Source organism: Eptesicus fuscus, chromosome 25 (assembly GCF_027574615.1).
Source record: "Eptesicus fuscus isolate TK198812 chromosome 25, DD_ASM_mEF_20220401, whole genome shotgun sequence".
In the NCBI taxonomy this organism is placed as follows: Eukaryota; Metazoa; Chordata; class Mammalia; order Chiroptera; family Vespertilionidae; genus Eptesicus; species Eptesicus fuscus.
The window spans coordinates 11,547,660-11,557,688 of NC_072497.1; the positions used below are offsets into that span (position 1 = coordinate 11,547,660).

The 10,029-nt window shown below is 51.3% G+C and overlaps 1 protein-coding gene across 1 annotated transcript; it reads left to right on the plus strand.

The window, feature by feature from the left end:
• The first annotated feature begins 18 nt into the window (after nucleotides 1-18).
• MPHOSPH10 (M-phase phosphoprotein 10) lies at nucleotides 19-9,500 on the plus strand. The gene is made up of 11 exons (XM_008160150.3): nucleotides 19-147; nucleotides 1,158-1,842; nucleotides 2,510-2,664; nucleotides 3,364-3,553; nucleotides 3,962-4,103; nucleotides 4,226-4,293; nucleotides 5,186-5,323; nucleotides 6,293-6,403; nucleotides 7,241-7,348; nucleotides 8,388-8,618; nucleotides 9,265-9,500. Exons 1-11 carry the CDS (start codon nucleotides 59-61, stop codon nucleotides 9,412-9,414), a joined length of 2,067 nt encoding a protein of 688 aa, XP_008158372.2. The 5' UTR covers nucleotides 19-58; the 3' UTR covers nucleotides 9,415-9,500.
• The last annotated feature ends 529 nt before the right edge of the window (nucleotides 9,501-10,029 follow it).

Below are 10,029 nucleotides of genomic sequence, written 5' to 3' on the forward strand. Positions count from 1 at the left end.
GTTTCCGGGCACCCTCCTTCCTGGGCATGCGGCGCAGCGAGCGGGGTTTTAAACAGCCATGGCCCCGCCGGTCTGGCGTGAGCGGACCCTGAAGCGGTGTCTGGACGAGCTCGGTAAAAACACCAGCCGGCCGGAGAGCTTCCTCACGTGAGTGCGCGGAGCCCGGGCTCGGGATTGGGCCCAGGTCTCCGGGGGGCGCGGGCTGCGGGCCCCTGTCAATTTCTGGACTAGAGGGAAGCTAACGGGAAGCCTAGATCTCTTTCCCCCAAATTTCAGACCGGTTCCGCCCCCTTAGCCGATCAAAATTTCAGTCGTGTGCAGACTCACAGATACTACGTTCACACTTTTATGTATTAATCAACAAGATTGTCCAGATTCTTGGGGACCAGAATCTATACTTAAAATTGATATTTCCTTCAAATTTGATTTTGCACAAGACTGGGGCCTTATTTCCCCCTTTAATTTAAGAGTACTGCGAGATTATTACCAGACTGACGAATCTCAGAGCGAAGGCAGGGGGTGTGGGGGTAGAAAGGGATTAACCAAAGACCTTATCCTACCTAATAATCCTACCTAATAATAGACAAATATGCAAATTGACCGTACCTTCGCTATGCCCGCGATTGGCCAGGAGGCGCGGGGGGGCGGGACTCGGGGGGGCCGATTGGGCCGGCAGGACGCTGAGCTCGCTTCGCCAGCGGCGGCTCGAGCTCAGCATCTGCGCCATGGCTGTGCTGCGGCACAGAAGGGGCCTCTGGGGCAGTGAGCTTACGTCCCACCGCAGACCATCAAAAGCGAGGGAGCTGGGTGCCTGTCCGCTCAGGCACCAGGCCTTTCAGAAGCCTCCGCCCCACCGGAGGCTTCTGAAAGGCCTGGTGCACCAGCGGACAGGCACCCAGCACCCCGTGATCAAAAGCGAAAGCATGTAGGGGACCCTACACGTGCATGATTCAATCATGCACTGGGCCTCTATGTGTATATAAATGTATCCCGTGGACACAGACAATATTACGGGGAAGGAGAGGGGTGGGGATGCGAGGTGGAGCGGGTCACTGCGGGGGTGGGGGGGGTGGAAGGTGACGTCTGTAATACTTTAAACAAGAAAGATAAATTTTTAAAAATATCTTATTTAAATTCTTCCCCTGCTCCCTTGCTAGGATTCAAGATAAATTGGCATCAAACTTCACTTCCTTAACAAAAGTACTTTATGACTTTAATAAAACACTAGAGAGCGGCAGGATCCACGGAAGTCCTTTACAGAAGCTGGTGATACAGAGTTTTGACGACGAGCAGATTTGGCAACAACTGGAACTGCAGAATGAGCCGGTGTTGCAGTGCTTTGAGAATGCCGTCCGTGAGGCCATTGAAGACGAAGACCTCAGTCTCCTCCCGGAGGAGGAGGAGCAGGAGGGTGAAGAGGATGGCTCAGAGATGGAGGCGGAGGGCCAGGAGGGCCTAGAACAAGATGAGGAGGAGGAGGAGGAAGAGGAAGGGTCAGACCTGAGTGGTGGTGATCCCAAAGGAGAGGAGACAACCAAACACCCCGGCAAAGGTGATGGGAGGAAAAGCCCCGTGTTCAGCGATGAGGATTCCGACCTTGACTTTGATATCGGCAAGCTGGAACGGCAGAGCAAGGTGCAAAGCAAGATGCCCAAGAAACCCAGGGAGAAGTCCATAGTGGATGACAAATTCTTCAAACTCTCTGAAATGGAGAGCTTCTTAGAAACCGTGGAAAAAGAAGAGGAAGGAAAAGATGATGACGAGGACGAAGAGATTGATCTATTTGAAGACATTGATTCTGATGGAGATGAGGGAGGACTGTTTGGAAGTCAGAAACCTAAGGTAACGTGTTGGGAGAGGAGAGAAAGAGTACCTTCTACCTCCTCAAATGCAATGCCTCTAGATCGACTCAAAGAAATTGATGAAAAATTAAACCAGAGCCACCATTGCCTTATCATAGGCCACTGTCGCTTAATAGCCACAATGACACCTGTTAGAGACGTTCAGCACTTTCCCTCAAACGTGTATTTCCCCCAAGCACCGCAAATAATAGTGACAGGAAGGCATTTGTGTACTTTATCAGGCAGGGATGTTTTGGAAATAATTGTAGTTAGAAGATGAAGAGAGAGGAATATCGTATAAAGGATTCCTACTTTTAGTTTGCTACGGTCTAGTACCGTGCTCGGCAAACTGCGGCTCGCGAGCCACATGCGGCTCTTTGGCCCCTTGAGTGTGGCTCTTCCACAAAATACCTCGGCCTGGGCGAGTCTGTTTTGAAGTGGCATTAGAAGAAGTGTAAATTTAAAAAATTTGGCTGTCAAAAGAAATTTCAGTCGTTGTACTGTTGATATTTGGCTCTGTTGACTAATGAGTTTGCCGACCACTGGTCTAGTAGTTCTTAGGGTTTCTTGGTAGTGTTACCAGCTGGCCAGTTTTCCCTATCCGTTACCTAATATGAGCGTGGCTTAATGCACTTTCCTGTCCTTCATGAAAAGTGTCTTTGTTTCAGTCGGGTAAAAGTTCCAGAAACCTGAAGTACAAAGATTTCTTTGACCCGGTGGAAAGTGACGAAGACATGGCAGGTGCTCCCGACGAGGGCCCGGGCTCCGACGTAGAAGAGGGCGGACCTGCTGACCGAGGCAGCGAGGAGAGCCTCTCTGACACGTGAGTGTTCAGTGACCTTTTCACGCAGGCAGGGCGAGGCCAGTCGTGCGCATGCTCACAGCTTCATGGGCCTGAGGAGCTAGGTTCTCGGAGATCACTTGTCTCCAGTAGCCAGAGACTAGTCCACCTAAAAGGGCGTTAGGGTTCACCTAATGAGGGTGAATGAAGCCTTTAGTGCAAGGAGCTTTGATTTGGTTTTTGTGCCAATAAAGGTAAACTGTTGTTATTTGTGTGAGTTAACTTTGTATGATAGATTGATGTGCAATTTTTTTTCCTTTTTTTTTGTGTGGGGGGGGTGTTAATCCTCACCTGAGGATATTTTTCCCGTTGAGTTTTTTAGAGAGAATGTAAGGGAGGGAAGGAAGGAGGAGGGGAGAGAGAGAACCATCGATTGGCTGCCTCCCACCTGCACCCCGATCTGGACCAGAGATGGAACCTGGAACCCCTGGGTGCACCGGGCCGATGCTCCAACCACTGAGCTAGCAGTAATTTATTCTCTTTGTGTTGGACACTTTTTGTTCTGTTTCACCTAAATAATTCCTTCTGTCCTTCCTTAATAGCGGAATGCCTTTAGAAGTTCTGGATATTTAGTTGCATTAGGTATACAGAAGAAAACTTGCATTATGAGAAAAGGTGTTTCTTTTCGTTTCCCTAATGAAAAGGGGTGTTTTTCCTTCGATAAGTGTTTTGGTACCACAGGGACGAAGAGAATGACCTTGAAGAAACTGAAGACAATAAACAACGTAAAGAGACCTCGAAGAGAGTGACCTTCGCCCTGCCAGATGACGAGGAATCTGGAGGTGATGAGGAAACTGAAGAGACACGTGTCTTAAATGCACAGAAAGATCCTGCGGAAGTTAAATCCTCCTTTGAAAAAAGGCAGGAAAAGGTAATCGATAGGAATTTGAGGGATTTGTCAGATGCTTTCCTGATTGGAATTTGCACACTGCTAACTGATCTACCGTGTTTCTCGGTGGAATGCTGAATCACCCTTTAAAAATCACATCTCACAACTCTGTGCAGCTCACTCCATAGAGACGCCGTGTGGAAGCAGCGAACTTGTAAAAATGGGGTGGGGGGGGTTAGTATTTGCAGCTCCCCACCCCACCACAGGACAGGAATAGGACGTCACCACTGTCAGGAGCCACGCATTTCTTTCCCACTCTTAAAAATAGCAGTTCTTTTACTCAAGTATACATCCAGTTTTGTTTCCTAATTATGGGATAACTCCGCCTCTCTCTCCCTCTCTCTCTCTCCCCTCTCTCTCTCTCTCTCTCTCTCTCTCTCTCTCTCTCAGATGAATGAGAAAATCGCATCGTTGGAAAAGGAGCTGCTGGAGAAGAAGCCGTGGCAGCTTCAGGGGGAAGTGACGGCGCAGAAGCGCCCGGAGAACAGCCTGCTGGAGGAGACCCTGCACTTCGACCACGCCGTCCGCATGGGTGCGTGCCCGCCTGGTCCGGGAGGGGCCGGGCCCCAGAACTCCCATCCCTAACAGGTTCCCGGGTGTGGATGCCACTGGCCCGGATGATAGCTCCCTAACCACCCGTGTCCCTGCCCCCAGCGCCGGTGATCACCGAGGAGACCACCCTCCAGCTCGAAGACCTCATCAAGCAGCGGATCCGAGACCAGGTCCGTGAGTGAAGCTGCACTTCCTTTAACGCTGGCGGGCACTTCTAGAAACAGCCCGCGCGTGCTGTGGGAGAGGAATGACCTCTGTTTTCATGGGAATTTTATGTCGGTTGCTCATGTAAAGGCCCTAAGTCTGTGGTGTGAGGTGCGGTCCTCACATGCCCCGGGGGTACATGTGTGGTGCCGGAGGAGAAAGGCGGCCAGGGCCCTGGCCAGGGTCCCCTCACCGTGCCAACCCCTTGGGTGGTGTGGGATGAAAAGGGGTGGCCAGGGCCCTGGCCAGGGTCCCCTCACCGTGCCAACCCCTTGGGTGGTGTGGGATGAAGCTGGTGGTGGGTGGCGGGTGTGGTCACTGACCTCTGACTCGATGTGGTCACACCCAGGACCCGGGGTCTGGGCACAGTATCTGATGTGACAGACGAGAGGCCTGTTTTATTCACATGTTAAACACCTAGCAAAGAGCTTTTGCTGCAGAATTGGCCTTTTGTCCACTCGGAACACAACGTGCATGTCTGCCGTGTTAATGAGAGGAGGCTTTAGACGTGTGTGTGAAGTGGCTTAAAGCGGGAGGGTCTGCAGAGAGGGCGTGCCTGCAGAGGACCTTCACATTTGAGGGACACGAGAACCCGTGATGGGGAAACGGAATTAAAGTGGGTGACCGGGAGAAAGACGCCTTTAAACAGAAGCCAACAGGGATGCTGGAGTGGGGCCTCCGCTTTCCCCCAAGACTTACTCTGCCGTGAACAGTCGTTTCGGGGTTGGGAGTTACTTCCTTTGGCGACAGGTTGCTTCCTCTGGGATGGTGGCGGGTACAATGGGGGCAGATCCGTGAGCGAGCCTGGTAGGAAAGGAGACTTGGTGAGTGCGTGTGCCCTTCCCCCTCCCATTCCAGGCGTGGGATGATGTCGTCCGGAAGGAGAAGCCTAAGGAGGATGCGTTCGAATATAAGAAGCGGTTAACACTGGACCACGAGAAGAGCAAGCTGAGCCTCGCGGAAATATATGAGCAGGAGTACATCAAACTCAGCCAGGTGAGGGACCACGAAGGCAGAGCTGGTGTTAAGAGAATGGGAGGACCGGTTCCGTGGTGGCCGAAATGCATGAAACAGAAACCGTGAGCTCTCGGTTCCCTGGTCTCAGTGTGAGGCTCCGAGCAAGCTCGGAAAGGTGGGTTACAATGTTCCCACTGAGGGGGGAGGGAGGGAGGTCTTGTTCACAGTGGTCACCTGATACTCCACAGCTAGTGATTAACTTCTCCAGCGATATTACAGTAGTGCTGCAAGTAAAAACTGGATGTTTTATTGACTTTAGAGAGGAAGGGAGGGAGAGAGAGAAACATCAACGATGAGAGAGAATCATTGATCGGCCGCCTCCTGCACACCCTACGCTGGGGATTGAACCTGCAACCCAGGCATGTGCCCTGACGGGGACTCAAACTGTGACCTCCTGGTTCCATAGGTCGACGCTCAACCACTGAGCCACATGGCCAGGCAGTGCTACAATTTTTAAATCATTTCTCATTCATACTTTAGAAGTTGCTGGTGTGTTTTATAAGATTATCAGTGAATCCATTCATATTCTTAGGTCTGGTGGGTAATTTCGGTTTTTCTTTTTATTTAGATTCTTTAAAAAGTATCTCTTTAATAGGACAAAGTCCAGTTTCCAATATAATAATTGTCAGCTATCCCTTTACATTTGGTTTGATAGGAATGCGGCCAGTTGTGCTTGGGGATGAGGTGACATGGTTAAGACTCCCACCAGCTGGGTTAATTAATGCCCCTTCAGCAGCAAAGCAAGAAGTGCCCTGGCAGGTGGAGAACTAGGAGGCTCTGAGTCAGCGTTCCTCCTGGCTGCCTGGCCCGGGGCGGTAGCGGAAGGGACCTGTGTCCCGCCCGGGGGATGCTGCCAGGAGGCTCGGTACACAGTCAGGGACCATGGGGTGTTGTCTGGTGATGCCCCTTAAGCCGCTTAGTCTGATGGTGTTCAACTTCCTTTCTAAGCAAAAAACAGAAGAAGAAGAAAACCCAGAGCACGTGGAAATCCAGAAGATGATGGATTCCCTCTTCTTAAAACTGGACGCCCTCTCCAACTTCCACTTCATCCCCAAACCAGTGAGTGTGCTCACCCTTTCGCATGTACAGGGAGCGGATGTGATCGCAGCCCCTTGCTGAGCTTGGGTGAGACTAGCTCTTCCTTCGGTCTCTGTTTGTTAGAGTCCGGTTTTAGGAGCTGGGAAACGAGAAAACATATTAAGTAGTTTATTTTTACTCATTTGTTCCAGTGAACATTTTTCCTTGTATCTTTTTCCATATATTTCTTTTTTATTTAATACATTTTTTAATTGATTTCAAAGAGAGGAAAGGAGAGGGAAGGAGAGACAGAAACATCAATGATGAGAGAGAAACATGGATTGGCTGCCTCCTGCATGCCCTCTACTGGGGATCGAGCCCGCATCCCAGGCATGTGCCCTTGACCGGGAATCGAACCGTGACCTCCTGGGTCATGGGTCGACTCCCAACCACACTGGCTGGGCTCCATATATTTCTTACAGTGAGCTCCCCCTCCCGGACCCCAACCAAGGGCAAGGTAATATTTACAGAAATCAAAGGTTCTATTAAACAGCAGGTAAGATTGAGAACGTACACAAGCATGGGAGAGGGGAATGGCTCAGTCACAGAGGAGAGAACTGGTGTGTGAGTCCGGCAGAGGTGTCCCGCAGAAGGGTAGGACAGGGTGCCCCTGGGGCAGTGCTGAGACAGGAGACCCTCGAACCCTCAGGCAGCGTGAGTGCTGCCCAGTTAGCTTGGCTCCCGCCCTCTCACAGCTCACGTTTTAAATAACCTCCCGAGAGTATTTCACGGATTCGACTATAAGTTGCTAGGTCCACAACCCCGTTTCCTTAGGTGCGGACTGTTTCTTACTCCTAAGCCATGTGCCGTCTCTTCCAGCCTGTCCCGGAGATTAAAGTTGTGTCCAACCTGCCGGCCATCACCATGGAGGAGGTCGCCCCCGTGAGCGTCAGCGACGCAGCTCTCCTGGCCCCAGAGGAAGTCAAGGTGAGGAGCGGGGAAACGCAGATCAGCTGATAAGCAGTTGTTCGCGGCCAGATCTCCATTTGTTGTCGTTCTCCTGGAGCTTGTAGTTTTCAGTCTAACGTATCTCAGCAGTTCCTAAGTATAATCAAGTTAATAATGTTATAATGGTATTTAATATCCAAATACCAGACTCCTATAATCGCTATTACTACAATTTGCAGGTATGAGACTTATTACAAAAACTGTGGTAAATAGCCAATATCAGTATCTTGTTCTGATGCTAGCAGGGCTAGGTTTCAAACAAATTGCATGTATTGCATATACACGGAGTGGCCAGATTATGATGATCTCTGAACACATAATAACCTGGCCACTCAGTGTGTATCTCTAGAATAGAAGGCTAATATGCAAATTGTCCCCTTGACCAGTAGTTTGACCAGCAGGCAGGTCGGCCAACCGCCCATGTCCTCTCCCCCTGGCCAGGCTGGCCAGACCCCACCCATGCACGAATTCATGCACCGGGCCTCACACACACACACACACACACACACACACACACACACACACTGAGTGACCAAATTATTATGCATTCAGAGATCATCATAATATGGCCACTCGGTGTACACTAGCAATCTCTTAACGTCAGCATTTCCCCCATCTATTGCACATCGGGAATGGGTTGGGGTCTAGCACATGAGCCTTGGGTGTCGGTAGAGGTTGGCCAGGCCAAGCACAGGCGGTCGCTGCCTGTGGACACTGGCGCTCATCCTGGCACAGTAAGATCTGCCTTCCCGGCGGGCCTAGCCGCGCTGCCCCTCCCCTCACTTGCTGTGCTGCTCCCACACCCCCCTTCAGACTCTGCCGGCGACAGCCCTGGCAGCCAGGCTGGCCTCTGAGGAGAGCGAGGCGGCTGAGCGCCCCCGGAGGCTCTCCTGTCTCTGAGGCCCGGCAACCAGCCCAGTGGCTGGCATCAGCCGCTGAACACGGGGGCCCCCTTGGCAGGTCCCGGTGCTATCGAGTATGTCCCCTAACGAGCATGCTGGTGGTTACTTTTTAAAAGGAGAAGAATAAAGCTGGAGATATAAAAACCGCTGCTGAGCAAACAGCCACCGACAAGAAACGAGAAAGGAGGAAGAGGAAACTCCGGAAGCACCTGAAGATACAGGAGAAGGAGAGGCGCAGGAGACTCCTGGAGAAGAGCAGCGCAGACCCGGCGGGGAAGCTCAGCAAAGCCGCGGCTTCCGAGAAGCTCAGGCAGCTGACCAAGGCCGGCAAGGCCTCGCTGCTGCAGGTGAGCCGCAGGCGCTGGAGGGGCCGCAGGGAGGCGCGTGGCCACATGTAGGTGACCCTGTCCACCGGGTGGCACAGCCGGCGACACCGCCCGCCTGCGGGTGCAGAGGCCCTGGTGACCGGAACACAGCCTCACCCCTGCTCCTCACAGCATTCCTCGCTACTCCCTCTTCCCTTAAGTTTCAAGAGCACTGGAGCAGCGGCGAATGCGTAGACTATCTCTATGCTGACCGTTGGAATGTTTCACAAGTTCACCTAGTCCTTTTTCAATTTATATATATATATATATATAATGCATATATATTTTTATCCTCACCCGAGGATATTTTCTTCCATTGATTTGTAGAGAGAGTGGAAGGGAGGAGGGAGGGGGAGAGAGTGAGGGAGAGGAAAAGGGAGAAGAACATCGATGTGAGAGAGACACTCATCGATTGGTTGCCTCCCACTGGGGCCGGGGATCAAACCTGCCATCCGGGTACGGGCCCTTGACCGGGAATCAAACCCGAGACCCTTCAGTCCGGGGCTGACACTAACCACTGGGAACACCAGCCAGGGATCCGTTTGTATTTTGACAGGATGTTGTCGTCATTGGGGTTCTTCGCCTTGAGCACGTTTTGTACATGAGCACGTGTTATTTTTAATTGCAGGATGAAGGTAAAGACAAAGCCTTAAAGTCCTCTCAAGCCTTCTTTTCTAAGTTACAAGATCAAGTGAAAATGCAAATCAGCGACGCAAAGAAGACAGAAAAGAAAAAGAAGAAGCGACAGGACATTTCTGTTCATAAACTGAAGCTGTAATATATGTGGACTCTAATGTAAATAGGAATGTAAGTTTATGTGCAGTCACCGCTCTGTTTTATAAATAAAGTGTTTTCAGAACTTTACTCGGCCCAGGCGGCAGATGTGTGAGAATTCCCCGGAGTGAAGAGACCCTCCAGGCTGCCTTGGAAAGCCCCGGTGTGGGCCGTGCAGGAGGCACAGTCCATGGTTCTCTCCTTCCTCTATGAAATCAATCAATATATATATATATTTAAATGTCATTACCTTTACCGTGAGGTCTTCCCTTCCCGCGCTTTCAAATTATAACTTCCCTCCCCGCCCTCACTGATGCTCCTTTCTCTCCAAAGGACTTGTCTTTTGATTCTCTTTGTTTTATATATATATTCCCTCTACCTTCCTCACCCAGAATGTACTCTCCAGGAAGGCAGGGACTCCCCACACCCATTGGACATGACCTCACTCGAGGGAGGCACTCACTCCATATTTAATGGTGAACTCCCCATTCATGTCCCGTCCCTCTGTTAGTTCATGCGACACAGTTGTGAAGTAAGTAGCGCTGGCCAGCGTTGCAGGCAGTGAGCGGCCCAGGACAGCAGGCGGGCCCCGGGCTGAGGAAGCCGACGTGCCGGTCAT

Coding starts and splice junctions, on each gene's coding strand:
- MPHOSPH10 (XM_008160150.3), top strand. CDS start 59: ATGGCCCCGCCGGTCTGGCGTGAGCGGACCCTGAAGCGGTGTCTGGAC. Junction 2,665..3,363: donor GAGGAGAGCCTCTCTGACAC/GTGAGTGTTCAG, acceptor TTGGTACCACAG/GGACGAAGAGAATGACCTTG. Junction 4,294..5,185: donor AGCAGCGGATCCGAGACCAG/GTCCGTGAGTGA, acceptor CTCCCATTCCAG/GCGTGGGATGATGTCGTCCG.